At 35.7% G+C, this 22,470-nt stretch overlaps 1 protein-coding gene across 11 annotated transcripts in view; it reads right to left on the minus strand.

Moving 5' to 3' along the window:
• Nucleotides 1-22,470, minus strand: part of LCORL (ligand dependent nuclear receptor corepressor like) — a 165,606-nt gene that overhangs the window by 113,092 nt on the left and 30,044 nt on the right. For all 11 annotated transcript variants that reach the window (XM_039218713.1, XM_039218714.1, XM_039218708.1 and 8 more), the window contains exon 2: nt 5,413-5,478. In XM_039218713.1, the coding sequence (XP_039074644.1) occupies nt 5,413-5,478 (66 nt within the window). The remainder of the gene's footprint in view (nt 1-5,412; nt 5,479-22,470) is intronic.

Raw genomic sequence — 22,470 nt, forward strand, 5'->3', positions numbered from 1 at the left:
CAAAATAAAAAGTTTCTGGGGCACCTGGGTGGCTCAGTTGGTTAAGTATCTGACTTCGGCTCAGGTCATGATCTTGCAGTTCGTGGGTTCAAGCCCCACATCAGGCTCTGTGCTGACAGCCAGCTCAGAGCCTGGAGCCTGTTTCAGATCCTGTATCTCCCTCTCTCTCTGACCCTCCCCTGCTCATGCTGTCTCTCTCTCTCTCTCTCAGAAATAAATTTAAAAAAAAAAATTAAAAAGTTACTGCAGAGCAAAGGAAACCATCAACAAAGTAAAAAGGCAACCTACAGAATGGGAAAAGATATTTGCAAATGATATATCTGATAAGAGGTTAACACCCAAAATATATAAAGAACTTATTCAACTCAATACCAAAAAAAAATCCAACTAAAATATGAACAGAGAATATGAATAGACATTTTTCCAAAGAACCAACAGCACATGAAAAGATGCTCAATATCACTCATCATCAGGGAAATGTAAATCAAAAGCACAATGAGTTATCACCTTGTATCTGTCAGAATGTCTAAAATCAAAAAGGCAAATAAATGATGGGTAGTAAGGAGGGACTTGTGATGAGCACTGGGTGTTGTGATGAATCACTATATTCTACATCTGAAACTAACATTACACTGTATGTTAACTAACTAGAGTTTAAATAAAAACTTGATTTAAAAAACACAAGAAACAACAAGAGTTGGAGAGAAATGTAGAGAAAAAGAAACCCTTGTACACTGTTAGTGGGAAGAAAAATTGGTACACCAGTGTGGAGGTTTTTTCAAAATATTAGAAATAGAAATACCATATGATCCAGTAATTCCTTTACTGATATTTATCCCAAAAGTCCCCAAAAACACTAATTCAAAAAGATATATGCATCCCTATGTTTTACTGCAGCATTATTTATAATAACCTTGATACAGGAAGCAACCCAGTGTCCACTGATAGATGAATGGATAAGAGAGATGTCACACACACCACAGACACAAAGACACACACACACACACACACACACACACACACACACAGAAATATTACACAGCCTTAAAAAAGGATGAGATCATGCCATTTTTGACAGCATGGATGGACCTAGAGAGTAATATAAGTGAAGTAAGTCAGACTGAGAAAGACCCCAATACCATATGATTTCACTCCTGTGGAATCTAGAAAAAAAAAATCAAATGAATAAAGAAAAAGCACAACAGGGCCTATACAAAGAATAAACTGGTGGTTGCCAGAGGTAAGGGGTAGGGTGGGAGGACAGGAAAAATGGATGAAGAGGAGTGGGGAATAATAGGTTTCCAGTTACGGGATGAATAAGTCACTGGGATAAAAAGGCACAGCAAACGGAATATAGTCAATGATTTTGTAATACTGTATGATTACAGATGATAGCTACACTTGGGGTGAGCATAGCATAACATATAGAGAAGTCCAATCACTATGTGCACACCTGAAACTAATGTAATATTGTGTGTCAACTATAGTCATATAAAAAAAATTGGGGGAGTGGGGTGGGCGCCTAAGCATCAGACTCTTCATTTCATCTGGGGTCATGACCATGGGATTGAGCCTTGCGTGAGCTCCATACCAAGCATGGAATCTACTTAAGATTCTCTCTCTCCCTCTGCCCCTCTCTCCTACTTGTACTCTCTACAATTAAAAAAAAAATTTTTTTTAATGTTTCAGCTAATCTTTTAAAAACTGTTTTGTGCAACGCCTGGGTGGCTCAGTCGATTGAGCATCTGACTCTTGATTTTAGCTCAGATCATGATCCAGGGTCATGGAATCCAGCCCCAAGCTGAGTTCTGCACTAAGCATGGAGCCTGCTTGAGATTCTCTCTCTTTCTGCCCCTCTCCCCAACCTGCAGGCTCGCTCTCTCAAAATAAAAGTTTTGTCTCCATCATCACAGTGTTTAGAGTTGTAAAAAGGACATTATGTCAAAAATATTAAATTTCAATCAATGGTACAGTCAAGGGTCAGAAAAACTTTTCTATAAACAGCCCAATAGTAAATATTTTAAGATTTTCAAGCCATTCTATCTGTCACACCATTCAACTCTACTGTTGTAGTAGACACAGACAATGTTTAACAAATGAGAGGGGCTGTTTCCAATAAAATTTTATTAATAGGACAATTAAATTTTAGCTTCACATAATTTTCACATGTCATGAACTATTAATTTTTTTGTTTTTTCCCCAACTATTTAAAAATGTAAAAATCACTTATAGCTTAGAAGCCATTCAAAAACAGTCAAAGAGCTATATTTGCCCCACATGCTATAACTTGCAGACATCTGATATAATCTCGCTTTGAAATGTCAACACACCTAAGAAAAACCAATAAGGATCTATCAGCCAGTTTACATAGGCCTACTGCACTCTTTTCATATTTTTGTAAATGTCCGTAGTCACAAATAAATCAGACAATCCTACAGGTGAAAGAAACCAGCTCACAAATAAGGCATGAGAAAGGACTGACTAAAGCAGAAAAAAAGAGGGAATTTTTGCTTAAAAGTTTAATTTTAACAAAAAATAATAATTTAGGGTAATATAGAAGAATCCTTTGCTATCTAATATACTTAGTTTCTGAGTTTTGCAAAGTGAGTAACAAAGGTTCAAATTTCCAATGATTTGTCTGAAAACATACGCTAATCTATATGAATTCTGCAATCAAATTTGTATAGTGGGAAATCCCTATACTTGTAGTCTCAGCATCTAAATATTAAACCATTTTTAACACTGGCGACAAAGAAAGCATACTTATTTATAAGAGATAGGAAAAAGCTGGAGATGTCTATAATGGATAGTTTTTACATGACTTTTCAAAAGCCTCTTCATTTTTTTTTTAAATTTTTAATGTGTTATTTATTTCTGAGAGAGAGAGACAGTGTGAACAGGGGAGGGTCAGAGAGAGAGGGAGACACAGAATCTGAAGCAGGCTCCAGGCTCTGAGCTGGCTGTCAGCACAGAGCGCGACGCGGGGTTTGAACCCACGAACCGTGAGATCATGACCTGAGCCGAAGTCGGATACTTAACCGACTGAGTCACACAGGCGCCCCAAAGCCTCTTCATTTTTGATAGAACTGATTTAATTTTCCTTCAAAATATATGGCTGTCTTCATCCTTGCATAGCTTAAAGGTTAGTATAATATTAATATCATCATTCTTAGGACTACAATTTAGAGGCTTTTTTTTTTTTTTTTTTAAATCAGAAAGCAAGAAAAAAGAGAAAGAATTTACCTAAGAAACCTGGTGAAAGAATATCCGGGGGTGAAAAAAGGCAATGAATGTGCCTATATGCAAGTTCCAAAGCTTAGCTAATTTTGTTAACTCCTGCCACCAAAAAAAGGCACTAAAAAGGACATAAAGTGTAAGTCTATCTGAATTTAAATAAATGGAATAAGGTATACAGCAATGGGTTATTAAATTAACTAGGTAAATTAATTATAAACAGATCTATAATGAAATACTGTAAGAAAGATGAAAGATTATCTAGGCTTTATACCAAAATTATATACCAGTGAACAAACAGGATAGGGCACAGAAACTATATATACTGTGCATATGGTATGCACTACTATAATAAAAGAATAAGTATATACAAGCATAATATATCTTACATTTATATAAAAATGTTTAAAGGTTATCTATGGATTGTGGGACTCGGGTAATTTTTTCTTTCTGGCTTATCTGTATTTTCAAATTTCCTAAAATAAATATGTACAACTTGTATACTAAAGAAATGCTAGTCTAAAAACAAAATATAAAGCATTTATTTCCTTAGAATATTCTGTCTTTGCATAATAAACAATTTCTGAAGGAACATATATATACATATATATGCAATATATAAATAAATAAATGAAAGTAAGGGAAGCAACAGGCTAAGAGTCACAAGTTGTAATTTGGGTGGTCAGAAGGCAATTAGTATAAGGCTCACTTCTGACATGAATGAGAACAGGTTAAGAAAGGAAAGCTGAAGAAACGTCAAGTATAGGTTAAATTCTTGTTTCTTTAAATGTTTCCTTTGTTCATTTGTAAGATCAGAAAAACAGGTAAACTACAGTTAGAACTGCTAAAAAATATATCAGGTAAAAATAATTCAGTGTTGAATTATGACAACATGAGAAATGATTAAAGCTTAGAGAAATTAAAATTTTATCTAAGCTATAAGAATAATAAAACGGTAGAGCAAGCACATTTTGGAATCTCCATTCTTAAAGTTGTATTCTACATGTATATCAATTCATCTCAATGAAGACAGGTGGTTGGGACAAATGATCTTTCATAGATACTTTTAGATCTGGAACTTATAACTCAGTTGTTCTGCTCAACATTAATAAAGAAAGAGCAGGGCCACCTGGGTGGCTCAGTCGTTCGGGCGTCCAACTTCAGCTCAGGTCAAATCTCACGGTCAGTGGGATCAAGCCCCACATCAGGCTCTGTGCTGACAGCTCAGAGCCTGGAGCCTGCCTCAGATTCTGCATCTGCCTCTCTCTCTCTCTGCCCTTCCTCCGCTCACACTCTGTCTCTCTGTCTCTCTCTCAAAAAGTAAATAAACATTAAAAAATATTTTTAAAAAATAAAGAAAGAGCAGAAAACTTCTGACTACTCCCACCATCACTCCCTCAACTCAAAAGACTTATTTATACAGAAGAAAGAAGGGCCTTTAGAGACGTCTTGGGTCTTGGTAGAAGGGAAGGTACGAAAGTAGAATAGAAGGTAACAGAGTTAGCACATAAAACTGACCCCATACAAGACTCAGAAATAATTTGATCAAAATCAAAGTAGAAAATCTATACTAGCACTACCCATTTTGGAAATAAATTGTAATATAATTTCAGAGGTCTACAAAATGTTCTTTCCTAGTGCTCTACATTTTCAAGCAAGCAATAAAACAACCAAACTAAGGTATCACTGCAATTATATCATAAATCAAAGTCTTCCACTAGGATTTGTGCTATAGCATTTGAAAGAGGTGGCTATAATAAATAACAAATAGTATTACACAAAAATACTCTGAACACACATGGCAGGATTTCTCAGAATGACGATATGATTTCCAGGCTGCCTATCTCATGAGCACCAGAAAATATTTACTTAATTGAACCCCCTTGAAATCTTCTTGAAGAGTGAGGGCACATAATATATAATAAAAATTAAATTTCACCATTAAGCCAAAAACAAGCTTCAGTTTCCATTTTGATCAGTGTACTAAAGTTTTTAAAATGACTATACTAACATTATTTAATAACAAAAACAACAGTTGGATGTTTTCATTCATTTAAAAAATACTAATTAAACAAGACCACAAATTCATATTTAATATAAAGTGAGTATAGAACAATTTTTCATTTGTTAAATGGGACAGGAGGTCAGAATTTTAAAATAAAATTTAAAAAGCATTACCTTCAAATAAACTGAGGTCTCTTCGTAGCCGTGGTCCATAAAGCCCTTCTAAAATACTCTCAAAACCTGTGTTGTAAAAGAGAGAAAAATATATAACCTACTGGAAGAGTTTAACTTTATAATCATCAAAAACCATGAAATCTATAGATTTAAAAAATTATAAATTTTACATCCTATAAGGTGTCATTTTTCCTTAAGGTGTATTAAGCTGAAGTAGGCAATACACCATAAACAATCATACAATGACTATCAGAAATTACATGATTGTGAAGAAATTAAAATAATCAAATGTAAATATTCATACTAAAACAAGTAAGTATCTTTGTTCTTTAGAAATATTCTGAGGTTGAGTGCCTGGGTGGCTCAGTTGGTTAAAGAAATATTCTAAGGTTGAAATATTATAGGGAGATTTCTCTTTTGTAATTTTGTAGAGAGAATTAAAAATGTGTACTACCTTCCAGTTTATATTTGTTACAAAAAACGTTAACGTAAAAGAAAGTGGCATCTTTAATCCCAATTACGAGAATGAGTAAATGAGTATCAATGGGGAGAAAATCTTGTTGTGAAAAGTATGATGTACAAAATTTAAATCTACATTGTTTTAAGGAAAAAAATTACTGAATATCTTGTCAAGTTAACAAGACCCTAGTTCATGAATTTACAAGAGTATTCTACCTTCTGAATAAACTGATTTTAGTATTTTACACTTTTCTTTTTGAAGCCTGTATCTTATTTTAAGCAAGTTAATAAACTACAAAGCATCTCAAGAAAAATGACCAGAATGGCAAAATATCTAAGAAACCAAGAAAAGGAACTAATTTAATAATGCTTAAATTAGGGATGAACAATCTTAAAGGTAGCATGATAGGTCTGAACAATGAAAAGTAAAATAGATATTTTTTAGTGGTATTCCTAAACTGTAAAACAATGGAAATACTTCCATAGAAATGTTTCATAATTCACAAAATGCTTCATTTTTTAAAAATGTTTATTTATTTTAAGAGTGTGTGCAAGCAAGAGAGAGAGAGGGAAGGAGGGAGGAAGGGAGGGAGGGAGAGGGAGAGAGGGAGAGAGGGAGAGAGGGAGAGAGGGGGAGGGGAGGGGGAGGGGGAGAGAGAATCTTAAGCAAGTTCCATGCTGTCAACAAGGAGCCCAGGATGGGACTTGATCTCACAAACCATGAGATCATGACATGAGCCAAAATCAAGAGTTGGATGCTCAACTGACTGAGTCACCTAGGCACCCACATAAGATGCTTTAAAAAATTTTTTAAAGTGTCTTTGAAATCAAGATGTACATTAAAATCAATGGTGTGTTATAGCCAAGAAGTGGCAACATTTTTTTAATTTAGTAGAATATGAAGAAATGATGCAACTTACAACTGATGATGTCTTAGATTTGACAAAATAGTTATCATGATACCTGTTAAATATGTACTTAATAAAATCTTTGTGAAACAATTCAGTACTAGTTCCTATATTGAAACTTTTAGGCAGAAAGTGAATGAACTATCACCAGAGAGACGTTTCAAAAATGCTATATAAAAGACTTCCAGTTTGGGTAAAGACTCAGACTGAAAGAACTCCAAATCTCTTTCTATTACTAAGATACTCTATTTACCAATGTGCTCCAAAAATAACATTTTAAACAACTATTATAAGATGTTTTTCTGTGATATATATTGGACAAAATATAGCCTATAGCCTATATAAACCAACTGAATTTAAATGCTGAATGTTTCCTTAGATTTAAATTTGAAAAGAAGAAAGCAAACAAGGACCTATACTCTTGTTTTATTGGGTTTCTGAGCTCCTCCCTAGATAAGACCAAGGTCTTACATATATCCTGTTAAGACTTATTCATAGTACATAGTGTTGGTGCTGCTGTAAACACCTTTAATCAAAAGTTTCGTTTCTTATAAGTTAATAGAAACATAACTGATGTTTGTATATTGACTCAATATCAAGCAACATTGCTAAAAACTTATCTGGATATTCTTTACATATGCAAACACATCATCAATAGATAATGGTAGTTTTGTTTTCTCCTTTCAAATCCTTACTGTTTTCTTTTTTTCCTGTTCTTGTCTTACTGCCTTAGCTAGGGCCTCCACTATAATACTGAAAATTAGTGATAATAGTAGACATCCTCAACTTTGTGAAAATTAATAAAAGGAAATTTCATTTAGAATGGAGGCAGGAGGCCAGCAGTGGGAGCTCTCATGTCCTACCACAAGTTGTCATTGCAGACCTAAAAGTAGAGAGGAACTTTGCATGTGGATACTACCTGACTGTCCCGGAAGGGAAGGGGAAAAAAAAAAAAAAAAAAAAAAGGCTTTCCTCCTCCCCTGGCAACAATTTAGCCAATGAGAGATTTCTATAACTCAGCCAAAGATAGGCCACTATACTCTGAACTCCCAGTTTGCTCCGGTGTTTATAAGAGCCCATCCAATTTCCTCCTTTCCTCTATAAAAAAAGAAACTTGTTCAGGGGACTTGCCTATGGTTTTGCCCTAGCTTGCTTGTCCAGGATGACAATTCTCTGCTATTCCTAAATAAATACATCTTTCGCGAGTAAAATAACTGTCAGTTTTATTTTTAAGGTTAATTACTTATATCTGATCTAAATGAGAAAGATTAAAAGTTTCATCATTAAATATAATGTTGGCTATATTCTTTTAAAATAACACCATGTGGGGCACCTGGGTGGCTCAGTCGGTTAAGCGTCCACTTTGGCTCAGGTTATGATCTCATGTTAGTGGGTATAAGCCCCTCATCAGCTTCTCTGCTCTCAGTGAGGAGCCTGCTTCAGATCCTCCAAAGAAAGAGACACAGAATTTGAAGCAGGCTCCAGGCTCTAAGCTGTTAGCACAGAGCCAGACACAAGGCTCAAACTCATGAACCATGATAGCGTGACCTGAGCCAAAGTCAAAGGCTTAACTGAGTTCGAGCCACCCAGGCACCCAAGGTATTCTGTTTCTTATGTTAGCTACCCATTTCAACTATATTTCTCAATTTACTTGCATAAAATGTTTCAGTATATTATTTTATCTATCTAATGTCAACAACATCAGCAATTGTGTCCTTTTTGCTTTTCATTCCTTACTTGGGCTACTTATGCTTTCTCATTTTTCTCAATCAAGTTCATTAAAGGTTTCTCAATTTTTTTTAATTTAAAAAGAATGGTTTTTGATTCCTTGATCCTCTCTTTTGTATGTATGTTTTCTTATCCATTAATTTCTGCTCCTGCTTTTATTTCATGTCCTCTATTTTGAGTTTATTTGGCTCTTATTTTTCCTTTTTAAATGGATGTTTATCTCATTAACTTTCAGCCATTCTTCTTTCCTAACATATGTATTTAAAGCTATCAATTTCCATCTAAGTACTCCTTTAGCTGCATTCCACAACTTTTGATACATTCATATTTTCTCATTATTTGGTCAAAATACTTCCTAATTTCTATTATGACTCCTTTTTGGATCCATAGTTTTGGAAGCATATTTCTTAATTTATTTGAAGAAAACACCCAATATTATTTCTGAAAATTTCTCTAAAATTTTCTGAGATTGTTTTTATGGTCGATATAGACAACTTTTAAATATTCTCTACATATTTTTGAAAAGAATATGCACTCTAAATTGGTGGATACAGCATTCTGTATTTGTTCATTAGTTTAGCCATATTAATTGTACTCTTTAAATCATCCTTATTCATTTGTTATGTCTCTGCCAACTGTTGAGAAAAGTATCTAAAATCTCCCATAAAACTGTGTATTTTTCTATTTCTTTGATTGTTGCTTTATATATTTTTGAGGCTGTATTACAAAGTGTTTATAATTGTATAACTTTTATGGCTTCTTGGTGAATAGAACTTTATACAATTATTAAGCGACCTATTTTATTTCTAGCAATGAGTTCTGCATTAGACTATATGGTCTCATATTAAACAGCTATAAAATAAAACATTTTTCTATTGTTTCCATAACAGAGCTTTTTCAATTATTTTACAAGCTTTCTGTATTGTTAATGTGGGATATCCTTTTAAAATAAAAACACTCTGACATTTTTGTCTGAATTTAGTAATTTAAATTTAAAAGAGTTACCAATATATTTGGGTTTACATTTTTTATCTACTTTTGTTCTATATTTATCAAGGTTCTATGTTTCTGTTTCTCTCCTTTCTTGCAAATTTTGGAATTGACTGAATATTTTTCATTCCATTTTTTTCCCTATAAATTTGAAAATTGTGTCCTTTTATTTCTATGCTTTTTGAAGTTAACCCTGAAATTAGGATATAAATCTAAAGTTATTCAAAATCTTTACCCGTCATTGTAAGACTCAGACCTCCTCCCTATTTATGCTATTGTTCTGTGTACTTTACTAAGAAGCATTATTTTCTTTTATGTTTAGACACATATTGACCACTGTCTTTGCTCAATACTTATAACTCAAAGCATCCATCTTGGACTACTTCTCTTCTGCCTAAAGTAGTTCCTGTTGCTGATGACACCCTTCGTAAGACTGAATAAAAGTGTCTAAGTCATCCTCACTATATACTTTATGTTGCTGTCTTCTGTATTTTACTTTTCTCTTTTCATAACAGCAGTTTGGTTAATATTCCATTTCACAAATTCCCTCTATCGTACAATCAACTGACAAACATATCCTCTGATTTAGGTCAACTTTAAAGAGATACAATTTTCATACAATACCATGTATTAATTTTAAGGATAAAGTTCAATAAATTTTGAAAAATGCATACTTTCATTTAATCAAGAATACAATCAAGACAGAATATTTCCATCAGCTAAAATGATAACCTTGTGCCATTTTGAGTAAATTGCCTGAAACAATCCAAAGCCCAAAGAAACACTAATCTATCTTCTGTCATTATAAAAGAAACACTAATCTATCTTCTGTCATTATAAACTAGACTTGTCTTTTCTAGAGCTGCATCTAAATGGAATCACCAAACACACACTCTTTTGTGTCTTGCTTCTTTTGACCTGAAATTCATTCATGGTGTTACATATTATCAGTAGTTACTTTCCTTTTAATTGTGGAGATGTACTCCCTTATATCAATATACTATAAATTATCAATTCTCCTGTTAATGGACATTTGAGTTGTTTAGAATGTGTGACTATTATAAATAAAGCTGGTATGTACGTGTATGTATAAATCTTTATAAATATATCATAATTTCTCTAATAAATATCTAAGATTGTTATTGCTGAAGTTTGTGGTAAAGATGCTTTGGTTTGTTTTTAAATTTCAAGAAATCAACAGTTGTTTTGCAAAATGACTGCAGTTTTTCTACATTCCAACCAGTAATAATACAGGAGATCCAGTTGCACCAGAACCTTATCAACTTTAGCACTCTAATGAATGTGTATGGGTATCTCACATGATCCTATTTTGCACTTCCCTGATGACTAAAGACTGTTAAGCATTCTTTCTATCGAAATGTCTCTATTTTGTTATTGTAACAGAATAATGCTGGCCTCATAAAACAAACTGAGAAGTTAGCTATTCTCTATTTTCTGAGTTTGTATATTTTAGTATTATTCATTAACTATAAATCAGACCTGGAGTTTGCTTTACGGTAAGGTTTTAAATTATGAATTCAGTTTTTTAAATCAATAAAAAAATACTCAGGTTATCTATTTCTTAACTAAGTCACTTTTGGCCACTAGTATCTTATAAGTTATAGTATTTATTTGCATAAAGTTGTCCAAAAGAGTTTCATATTACCCTTTAATGTCTGTAGAATCTGTAGTGATAGCCCTCTTTCATTTTTAGTACTGTTTTTTTTTTTAATTGTTTAAAATGTTTATTTTTGACATAGAAAGAGAGAGAGAGATACAGAGATACAGAGCACAAGCAGGGGAAGGACAGAGAGAGAGGAAGACACAGAATCCGATGCAGGCTCTAGGCTCTGAGCTGTCCACACAATGCTGGACATGGGGCTCAAACTCATGCACCATGGGATCATGACCTGAGCCTAAGTTGGACGCTTAAAGGCCTAACTGACTGAGCTACCCAAGTGCTCCCCCATCTCATTGATGGTTTCAATGATTTTCTTTTTTTTTTTTTAATGTTTTTTTAATGTTTTTTATTTATTTCTAGGAGAGAGAGACAGCGTGAGCAGGGGAGGGTCAGAGAGAGAGGGAGTCACAGACTGAAACAGGCTCCAGGCTCTGAGCTGGCAGTCAGCACAGAGCCCGACACGGGGCCCGAACCCACAAACCGCGAGATCATGACCTAAGTGAAAGTCGGACGCTTAACCGACTAAGCCACCCAGGCGCTCCGGTTTCAATGATTTTCTTTACTGTTGATCCATTTCTGTGATTTTGATTTCTGCTTTACCTTTATTACATCCTTCCTTCTAATTAACTTTTCATTGGTGCTTAATTTTTCTAAGTTTTCCAGGTGGAAGCTTAGATCATTGATTTTTTTTTCCATTGCGCTTTTTAAAAAGTTTATATTTTTAGAGAGAGTGTGTAAGTGGGAAAGGGGCAGAGGGAGAGAGAGAGAATCTTAAGCAGGATCCACACTCAGCATGAAGCCTGACGCATGACTCAATCCCACAACCCTGGGATCATGACCTGAGCTGAAATCAAGAGTCAGACACTCAACTGACCGAGCCAGCCAGGCACCCTCACTGTCCTTTTCTAATAAAAGCATTTAAAGCTATAAGCTTCTCTATATTCAGTATTTTAGCTCCATCTCATAAATTCTGATCAACTGTCTTTCCATTTTCATTCAGTTCAAAATGCTTGTAATTCCCTTATGATGTCTAATCTTACATACAGGCTATAAATGTGTTGTTTAATTTCCAACATTTTGGTCATTTTCCAAAAATCTTTACTAAGTTCTAACTGAATCCTTGTGATCATAAAGGCATATTCTGTAAGACTGCAATTGTTTTATATTTGTTGAGACTTACAAGTAGCATATGATGTGGTATGTTGGTGAATATTCCATATACACTTGAAAAGAATGTGTATCTGCAGTTACTATCAGTCTCCTTCAGGTGTTGTTAGCTTTTGCTTTGTGTATTTTGAAGCTCTGTTATTAGGTATTTATGTGTGTTTATATATCTATGTATATTTGGAGCATATGTTTTTTTATTAGCTCCTCTTTGTGAACTGATCTTATCATCATTTTAAAAATGTTCCCCTTTCCCCTTGTTCTAAAGCCCTATTCCTTGATGTCTACGGTGTCTCATGTCGTATCAGCCACACCAACTTTCTCATGATTAGCATTTTCCTTCATTTTTAAAAAAATTTTTTAAAGTTTATTTTTGAGATAGAAAATGATGGGGGGATGGGGGCAAGCAAGTGGAAGAGGGGCAGAGAGAGAGAGGGGGGGAGAGAGAATACCCAAGCAGACTCTGAGCTATCAGCACAGAGCCCAACACAGATCTTGATCCCATAAACCATGAGATCATGACCTGAGCTAAAACCAGGAGTCAGACACTTAACTGACTGAGCCACCCAGACATTCCATGGCATTTTTCTTTTATCTTGTTCCATCCTTTTTAACCTTTATGTTATCCCTTTATTCTTACATGGAGCTTCGTGTGGACAACACACAGTTGAATCTCCCATTTTTATCCAGTCTGTAAATCTCTACTTTTTAACTGAAATGTTTAGACCATTAATATTTAATGTAATTATCAATGCTGCTGGGTTTATAACTACCATCTTATTTGTTTTCTGCCACATCTATTGTATGTTCATTCCTCTGACTCTCATCTCCACAATATTCTTTTAGATTAAATAAGAATTTTTAGTATTCTATTAAATTGCCATCATTAGTTTTTTAGCAATACCTCCAGATTTTTAGTGCTACCATAGGACTGCAAAAGTTTTCTCTTAAAAGTTTTAGAGATTTCGGGGTGCCTGGGTGGCTCAGTTGGTTAAGTATCCAACTCTTGATTTTGGCTCAGGTCATGATCTCACGGTTTGTGGGACTGAGGCTCACACTGGGCTCTGTGCTAACACGGTGGAGCCTGCTTGGGATTCTCTCTCTCTCTCTGCTCCTCCTGTTTATACTCTTTAAAAAAAAAAGTTTTATTAAGTTTTACATTTAGGTCTATGGTCCTTATTTTTTTGTGAATGATATGATAGGAATTATGTTTTTTTTCAATATTGACATCTTTTTTCTTTTTTTCTATATTCACATATATTTGATCCAGCACCAATTGTTTCCTTTTTACACAGTTTTCCTTTTTATGTTCTCCATAAGGCTCTTCGTTATGTTTATGTTATCCCTTGGTCCTTGAGTACACTGTGAAAATTCTAAAAACAGTTTAATATCCTTATCTGCTAATTACCTATTATTTCTAGTCTAATTCTATTAACTGATACTTCTCCTGATGATGAGACACATTTTCCTACTTTTTTGGACATCTAGTAATTGTATGTGGATGCCAGACATTATGAATTTTACATTGTTATTGCTCAATTTGTTTTCCTTTAGAGTGTCATATTTTAATGATACACGTTAAAATACTTGAAGATCATTTTGAGGCTTTTAAAAAAGGGTTTTCAAACAGAAACAGAAAAAGTCTTCCCGCTACTATGTTTAGCTTTCATGGAACTCCACTGAACACCTCTTGCATTCCATGATTGCTCTTACTCTGGTAGTGGGAACCTGAATGATTCCCAACCCTGTGTGAATTCTGGAAATTATTCAGATTACAACCATTGGTAATCACTCTTTCCTAAAAGTGTTATTGATCAGCCCTTGTGGAATGTCCTCTTACTTACACATGAACTGGTTTTTAAAGATTCAAGGGTAACACGTGCTGGTTTCTTAAGCTCTTTTTCTGTGTATCTCTCTCCTTTCTGGTACTTTGCTCCTACAAATTCTAGCCACTTGAAACACTATAAATGTTGATTTCTATCTTATTAAGTGAGTGAGACTCCTGGGCTCTTTTTGGGTTCATCCTGCTTGTGCTACAGTATAGATATGACCTCCAAGCAAAATGGTGGAATGATCATAAAGCCTGTATCATTAATTTCATTTTTCTCAGGGACACACACTCCTATGTTACCTGTTTTCCAACGCTGAAAAAAAATGATATTAAATATACACTCTAGTTTCCTATCTGTCTACACAGGAGGAAACCATCCTACTTTCTCCTGGTCAGTGGTGGAAGTTCATCTGCTTACTTGTCAGTTCAATAATTTTATTTGAACAAGCTTTACTATGTTCTTTTTCAAATATTTAACATTTTTTAAAACTTTTATTTATTTTAGTAATCTCTACACCTAATGTAGGGCTCAAACCCATGATGCCAAGACCAAGAATCACAGGTTCTTCCAACTGAACCAGCCAGGTGCCCCAAATGTTTTAACATTTTTTATAGCTCCCCATTCCCTGTCGTTTTTTAAATATGGTAAGCATAATCATTTTAAAAATCAGTGTCTGGGGTAGGAGGGTTGGCTTAGTTGGTTAAGCGACCAGCTCTCAATTTTGGCTCAAATCATGATCTCACAATTCTGGGGTTGAACCCCACACTGGGCTCTGTACTGACAGCATGGAAACTGCTTGGGATTTCTCTCTCCCTCTCTCTCTCTCTCTGCTCTCCCCCTACTCATGCACTTTCTCACCCTCTCTCAGAATATATAAATAATAATAAAAATAATAAGGGGGCACTCAGTGGTTCAGTTGGTTAAGTGTCAGACACTTGATTTCAGCTCAGGTCACGAACTCATGGTTTGTGGAACTGAGCTGGCATCAGGCTCTCCACTGACACTGTGAAGCCTGCTTAGGAATCTCTCTCTCTCTCTCTCTCTCTCTCTCTCTCTGTTCCTCCCCCACTTGTGCACTTTCTCTCTCTCTCTCAAAATAAACTTAAAAAATAATTTAAAATAAAGAAAAATAAGTATCTGATCATTCCAGTATCTTATAGCATATGACTGTGTTCTGCTGTCTCATGGTTCTTTCTTATCTTGCCTATTTCTTTGTGCATTTAATTCAGTACTTACTGACTTTTGCGCTCAAAAGATTAAATATTCCCTAAGACTTAGGATGGATGTACCCTCCTCCCAAGATACTTCCTGATGGTTTCCAGAAGGCATGTTTCCAGGCACTATCAGTTAGAAACCATCTTGTGGTAGGCAGAATAATGAATGGCCTCACACAACCCATGAATAAATTATGTTACATGGCAAGACGGAACTAAGGTTACAGATTGGAATTTAACATTGCCAATCAGCTGACCTTAAAATAAGATCATATTGGTAGATGCACTATAATCATAAAAATCTTTAAATTGGGATGAGACAGGCAGAAGAGAATGAATGAAATGGTACCATTAGAAAGACTCAATTGCCCATTGCTGGCTTTAAAGATGGAAAGAGGCGGGGTCGCCTAGGTGGCTCAGTGGGTTAAGCATCAGACTTTGGCTTAGGTCATGATCTTGCTATCTGTGAGTTCGAGCCCCACATGGAGCTCTGTGCTGACAGCTCAGATCCTGGAGCCTGTTCCGGATTCTGTTTCTTCCTCTCTCTCTGTCCCTCCCCATCTTGTGCACTCATGCATGCTCTCTCTCAAGAATAAACATTAAAAAATTTTAAAGAGGCGAAGAGGCCACAAGCCATAGAACGCTGGCAATCTCTAAAAGTTGGAGAACACAAGAAAATGTACTCTCCCCTGGAGCTTCTTTCATAATGGAATACAGCACTGCCAACAACTTGATTTTAGCCCACTAAGGCCGACTTCAGACTTCTGACCCAAGAACTGTAAGAAAATAAACTAGTGTTACCTTAAGCCACTAATTTGTTACAACAGTAGGAAACTAATACACAATTGTCTTAGTCCATTCAGGCTGTTAAAATAACAAAAACTGGGTGGCTTATAAACAACAAACATTTATTTCTCACAGTTCTGGAGGCTAGAAGCACAGGCTAGAGTGCCAGTGTGGTCAGATTCTGGCAAAGGTTCTCACCTAGATTACAGAAAGCCAACTTCTCTATGTGTCCTCAACATAAGTGGAAGGAGAGAGCTAGCTCTCTGGGGCCACCGTTAAAAGGGTACTGATCCAACTAATCTTTGACAAAGCAGGAAAGAATATCCAATGGAAAAAAGACAGCCTTTTTAACAGATGGTGTTGGGAGAACTGGACAGCAACATGCAGAAGAATGAAACTAGATCATTTTCTCGCACCATGCACAAAAATAAACTCAAAATGGATAAAGAACCTGAACGTGAGACAGGAAACTATCAACACCCCAGAGGAGAAAGCAGGAAACAACTTCCTTGACCTCCACCACAGCAACTTCTTACTTGACACATCCCCAAAAGCAAGGGAATCAAGAGCAAAAATAAATGAATGGGACCTCATCAAGATTAAAAGCTTCTGCACAGCAAAGGAAACAACCCACAAAACTAATAGGCAACCAACCGAATGGGAAAAGATAGTTGCAAATGACATATCAGATAAAGGGTTAATATCCAGAATCTATAAGGAACTCACCAAACTCCACACCCGAAAAACAAACAACCCAGTGAAGAAATGGGCAGAAGATATGAACAGACACTTCTCCAAAGAGGACATCCAGATGGCCAACAGACACATGAAACGATGCTCAGCATCCCTCCTCATCAGGGAAATACAAATCAAAACCACACTGAGATACCACCTCACGCCAGTCAGAGTGGCTAAAATGAGCAAATCAGAGAACTCTAGATGCTGGCGAGGATGTGGAGAAACGGGCACCCTCCTACACTGTTGGTGGGAATGTAAACTGGTGCAGCCCCTCTGGAAAAGAGTGTGGAGGTTCCTCAGAAACTAACAATAGAACTCCCCTATGACCCAGCAATAGCACTGCTAGGAATTTACCCAAGGGAGACATAAATGCTGATGCATAGGAGCACATGCACCCCAATGTTCATAGCAGCACTCTCTACAATAGCTAAAACATGGAAAGAACCTAAGTGTCCATCAACAGATGAATGGATCAAGAAGATGTGGTTTATCTATACCATGGAATACTACATGGCAATGAGAAACAATGAAATCTGGCCATGTGTAGTAACATGGATGGACCTTGAGGGTGTTATGCTGAGCGAAATAAGTCAGGCAGAGAAGGACAAATATCATATGTTTGCACGTATAGGAGGATTAGGAGGAACTTATCTGAGGAACGAGGGGGAGAAGAAGGGGAGAAATGGTGGGGGAAAGGGAGAGAGGCAAACCATGAGAGACTCTTGAATGCTGACAAAAACTGAGGACTGATGGATGTGGGGGGGAGGGGGGATGGGCATACAGGAGGACACTTCTGGGGATGAGCACTGGGTGTTATGTGGAAACTAATCTGACAATAAACTATTTGTAAAAAAAAAAAAAAAGAAAGAAAAGAAAAAAAATAAAAGGGTACTGATCCCACTAATCCCAATTCCATGAGAGCTCCGCATTCATGATGTTAATCACTTCTGGGAGGTCCCACCTCCTAATATTACTTTGGGCATTAAGTTTTCAACATATGAATTTGGGAGGAACACAAAAATTCAGACCATAGTAATACTTCAAACCAATATCATAGTTTGAGGTTTCTTAATCTACTCAGGATACAGATCTGCTAGTAGGCCAGTCTGTGACAAATTCAATCCCAGATATTTTTCTCATTTTCCTACTCTGCTCCTCAGGCAATAGTTTTGGAACTACAGAGAGGAAGGATGATTTTAAGTCTGGTTGCTTTTACCCTGAAGGAACGGTCCTGAGAAACCTAGCTTAATTTCCAGAAGATCTCCTGTCTATCTCAGACAAGCTCTAGGGCTTGAATTCTGATCCTTTTGCCTAGTCAGTCAGAAAAACACCAATATAAAATATTAAAAAAGGACTTCAAACTCAAGCAGCTTTTGCCTTTTATTTTCTACTTACCTCTAACATTAGCCTGGGTATTCCCAACTACCTTTTCAATTCTCTTAATATTTTAAATCTAACATTTTTTCATTGTTTTCAGAAGGATTTACATAACTTAGATCACCCTTAACAAAAGACAAAAACTCCTTGTGCATTCAGTTTGACTATAATATAGAATTCATTTACATAAATATATGCAGTTTATCCGTTTTCTGAGGGCTATGTGATTTCACTTTTCTTGGTATTGTAAGTAATGCTGCATTAAAAATCTTCAAAAATGTCATCCTGTCCAAGTGTTAGTTTCTTATGGATGGAAATCTATAAATGGAATTACTTGGCCCTAATGTATGTACATTTTCAACTTTCCCAAATATTTCATGATATAGTTGAATCATTTTACAAGTCTATCAGCAATGTTTAAGAGTTCCTATTTTCTCGGGGCACCTGGGTGGCTCAGTGCTTAAGCATCCAACTTTGGCTCAGGTCATGATCTGCAATCAGTGGGTTCAGTCCCCGCGTCGGCCTCTGTACTGACGGCTCAGATCCTGGAGCCTGCTTCGGATTCTGTGTCTCCCTCTCTCTCTGTCCCTCCCCCACTCACGTTCTGCCTTTCTCAAAATTAAAAACAAAAACAAAATTAAAAAACAAAAATTGAAAAAAAAGAGTTCCTATATTCCCAATAACTAAAGCTTGGTATTATCTGACTTTATATATTTGTCAAACACATGAAAATAAAATCATTTATCATTTTAATTTGCAGTTCCTTAAGTTATTACTGAGGTTCGGCATATTTTGAAATGTTTTATGTTCCAATTGGCCTTCTCCCATTTTTCAGCTGATAGCTGGCCTTTTAAAAATTCATAGTGTTGGGGTGCCCTGGTGGCTCAGTCAGCTAAGCATCAGACTTCAGCTCAGGTCATGATTTTATGGTTTGTGGGTTCGAGCCCTGCGTTGGGCTCTATGCTCTCAGCTAGCTCAGAGCCTGGAGCCTGCTTCAGATTCTGTGTCTCCCTCTTTCTCTGACCCTTCCCTGCTCACACTGTGTGTGTGTGTCTCTCTCTCTCTCTCAGAATAAAACATTAAACAATTTTAAAAAATAAAATAAAATAGGGGCGCCTGGGTGGCTTAGTCGGTTAAGCGTCCGACTTTCACTTAGGTCATGATCTCACGGTTCGTGGGTTCGAGCCCCGCGTCGGGCTCTGTGCTGACTGCCAGCTCAGAGCCTGGAGCCTATTTCAGAGTCTGTATCTCCCTCTCTCTGACCCTCCCCTGCTCATGCTGTCTCTCTCTCTCTCCTAGAAATAAATAAAAATATTTAAAAAAATAATAAAAAAATAAAATAAAATAAAATAAAATAAAATAAAATAATAAAAATATTCATAGTGTTAGGTATTCTAAATGACAACTTTCAATTTCATGAACTACATCTACCCCCCAACTATGGCTTGACTTTGCATTTTGTTCTCCCACACAGAAGTTTATTTTGTTTTAATATAGCATAGACACTTTTTAAAATTTTATTATTTGTAGTTTTTCTTGATAAGAAAATTTTTTGAAAGTTAAAAATAATTATTTTATATTTGTATATGTGTACAAAACATTCTGAAATTCTGCTTTATATATGTAGTTTTTAACCCAGAATTTATTTTTTAGCAACACTCTAAAATAGAAACCCAACTGTATCCCAAGCATTATACAATTTCCAATGATTAGTGAGGCTACATTTATGTCCCTGAAGTCCCAAAACGTAAGTCTATATTTGTTTAATTAGAATCTTTTTTTTTAATTTGTTAATGTCTATTTTTGGTAATACCCTAAATTACATTCACAAGAACAAAGATAAGAATTACAGCACATTTCTTATCCAAAACTATGCATGCCAGAAGGCAATGTAGTGACTGACATCTTTGAAGTACTGAAAGAAACTATCAACCCAGAATTCAACATTCAGTAAAATATCTTTCAAAAATTAAGATGAAATACATTTCAGACTCTGTCCCCCCGCAAAAGCGAGAAAATTATCACAAGAGCCACAATACAAGAAATACTAAAGGAAGTTATTCAGGCAAAAGAATTATTTCAGGCAGAAGAAATACAGACCTTTGGGTATATACCAAAAAAATAAAATTTTCTAAAAAATTGTTAAGATGAAGGTAAATATGAAAGATGATTTTCTCATTTTTAATAACTCTAAAAGATAATCAACTACTAAAGTAAAAATAAGTAGTGCTATTGGTCAGTAGTATATACAAAAATTTTGCAAATCCTATAACTGATAAATGACTTGTACTTAGACTAAAGAACTCTCAAAAACAATAAAACAAACTCAAATTTTTAACAAATGGATAGAAGATTTAAACAAATACAATCACCAAAGAAGACATATGGATGGCAAATAAGCACATGAAAAGGTGCCCAACATTCTTTATCATTGATATCCCTATTAAAATTCCAACAGGGGCGCCTTGGTGGCTTAGTCAGTTTAAGCATCCGACTGACTTTCGCTTAGGTCATGATCTCACGGTTCGTGGGTTCGAGCCCCGCGTCGGGCTCTGTGCTGACTGCCAGCTCAGAGCCTGCAGCCTGTTTCAGTCTGTGACTCCCTCTGTCTCTGACCCTCCCCTGCTCTCTCTCTCTCCTAGAAATAAATAAAACATTAAAAAAAAATTCCAATAAAATATCACTACATACCCATTATAATGGCTACTAAGAAACTGCTAATACCACATGCTGGTAAGGATGTACAGCAACTAAATTTCTCATAAACTGCTGGTAAGAATATAAAATGGCCCAACAACTTTTGAAAACAGCTGGACAACTTCACATGATCCACAATCTCACTCCTAGACATTTACCCAAGAGAAATGAAAACTACATTTACACAAAAACCTGTAAGCAAGTATTCATGGAGTTTCACTCACAATTACCCAACACTGGAAACAACACAATGATCTTCAACAGTTAAATGGATAAACAAACCATGGTACAATGGAATACTACTCAGCAAAAGGAACAAACAACTGATACAAGCAACAACATGGCTATATCTCAATCCATATTGCTAAGTGAGGGAAGCCAGACTCAAAAGTATATACTGTATGATTCCATTTATAGAACACTGTGGAAAAAGCAAAACTGTAGGGTCAAAAAGCAGATCAGTGGTTGCCAGTGCCAAAGTTTATAGGTAAGGAAAGGACTACCAACGAGCACAAAAGAACTTCTAAAGATGATAGAACTGCTCTTTATCTTGATGGCTGAAGAAAATGGTTATCCAACTGTTTGTGTGTCAGAACTCATAAAATGTTCTCTGTAATTATATTTTAATAAACCTGCTAAAAAATGTTTTAATATGGCATAAGAGATTTAAAGCAGAGAAAGGTAGGGGCACCTGGGTCACTCAGTTGGTTAAGCGTCCGACTTTGGCTCAGGTCATGATCTCACGTGTGGGTTCGAGACCCACATCAGGTTCTGTGTTGGCAGCTCAGAGCCTGGAGCCTGTTTTAGAATCTGTGTCTCCCTCTCTCTCTGCCCCTCCCCCGTTCATGCTCTGTCTGTCCCTGTCTCAAAAATAAATATTAAAAAAAATTTTTTTAAAGCAGAGAAAGGTAAAGGTCATTGTTGAGAATGAAATGAACTACAAGGTTAGATGGCTTGACTGGTAATCCTTAAGAAAAATAAAGTCAACCACAAATGATGTCATGTCAAGGTTTAAAGTAAAGATGGAAGACTGAAAATTAGATGTCAAAGTCGTCAGTGATGTGTAAAGGCAACTTAGCTTTCCACATGTTCACAGCATACCAGATATCCCATGATTCTCAAAAATAGAGCCTTCTGTATGGGGGTAGAAAATGAGTTGAAGCAAAAGCATGACACAGAATAGACAAAGAAAAACTTTTTTAAAAAGACTTTTTTGAGCCTAAAAGGATGAGAAGGCAAATGTAAGGACAATATGATATGTTCATATAAGATTTTATAAAGGGTTCCTCAGATGAACCTAACCCCTTCCTTCATAGGTGAGACCAACTTCTATATATATAGATGGAAATTAGAGAAAAATGTTTTTAAAAGTATACGATTAATAAATTTAAGTTACTCTACTTTACTTAGCCAAACTACTCTCACCACCAGTCAGTCCTGTTTTAGTTAGGTATTCTTACCCTGTATCAACTATTCTCAAAACA

The sequence above is a fragment of the Hyaena hyaena genome, unplaced genomic scaffold (genome assembly GCF_003009895.1).
Source record: "Hyaena hyaena isolate Hyena2069 unplaced genomic scaffold, ASM300989v1 scaffold_774, whole genome shotgun sequence".
NCBI classification, from domain to species: Eukaryota; Metazoa; Chordata; class Mammalia; order Carnivora; family Hyaenidae; genus Hyaena; species Hyaena hyaena.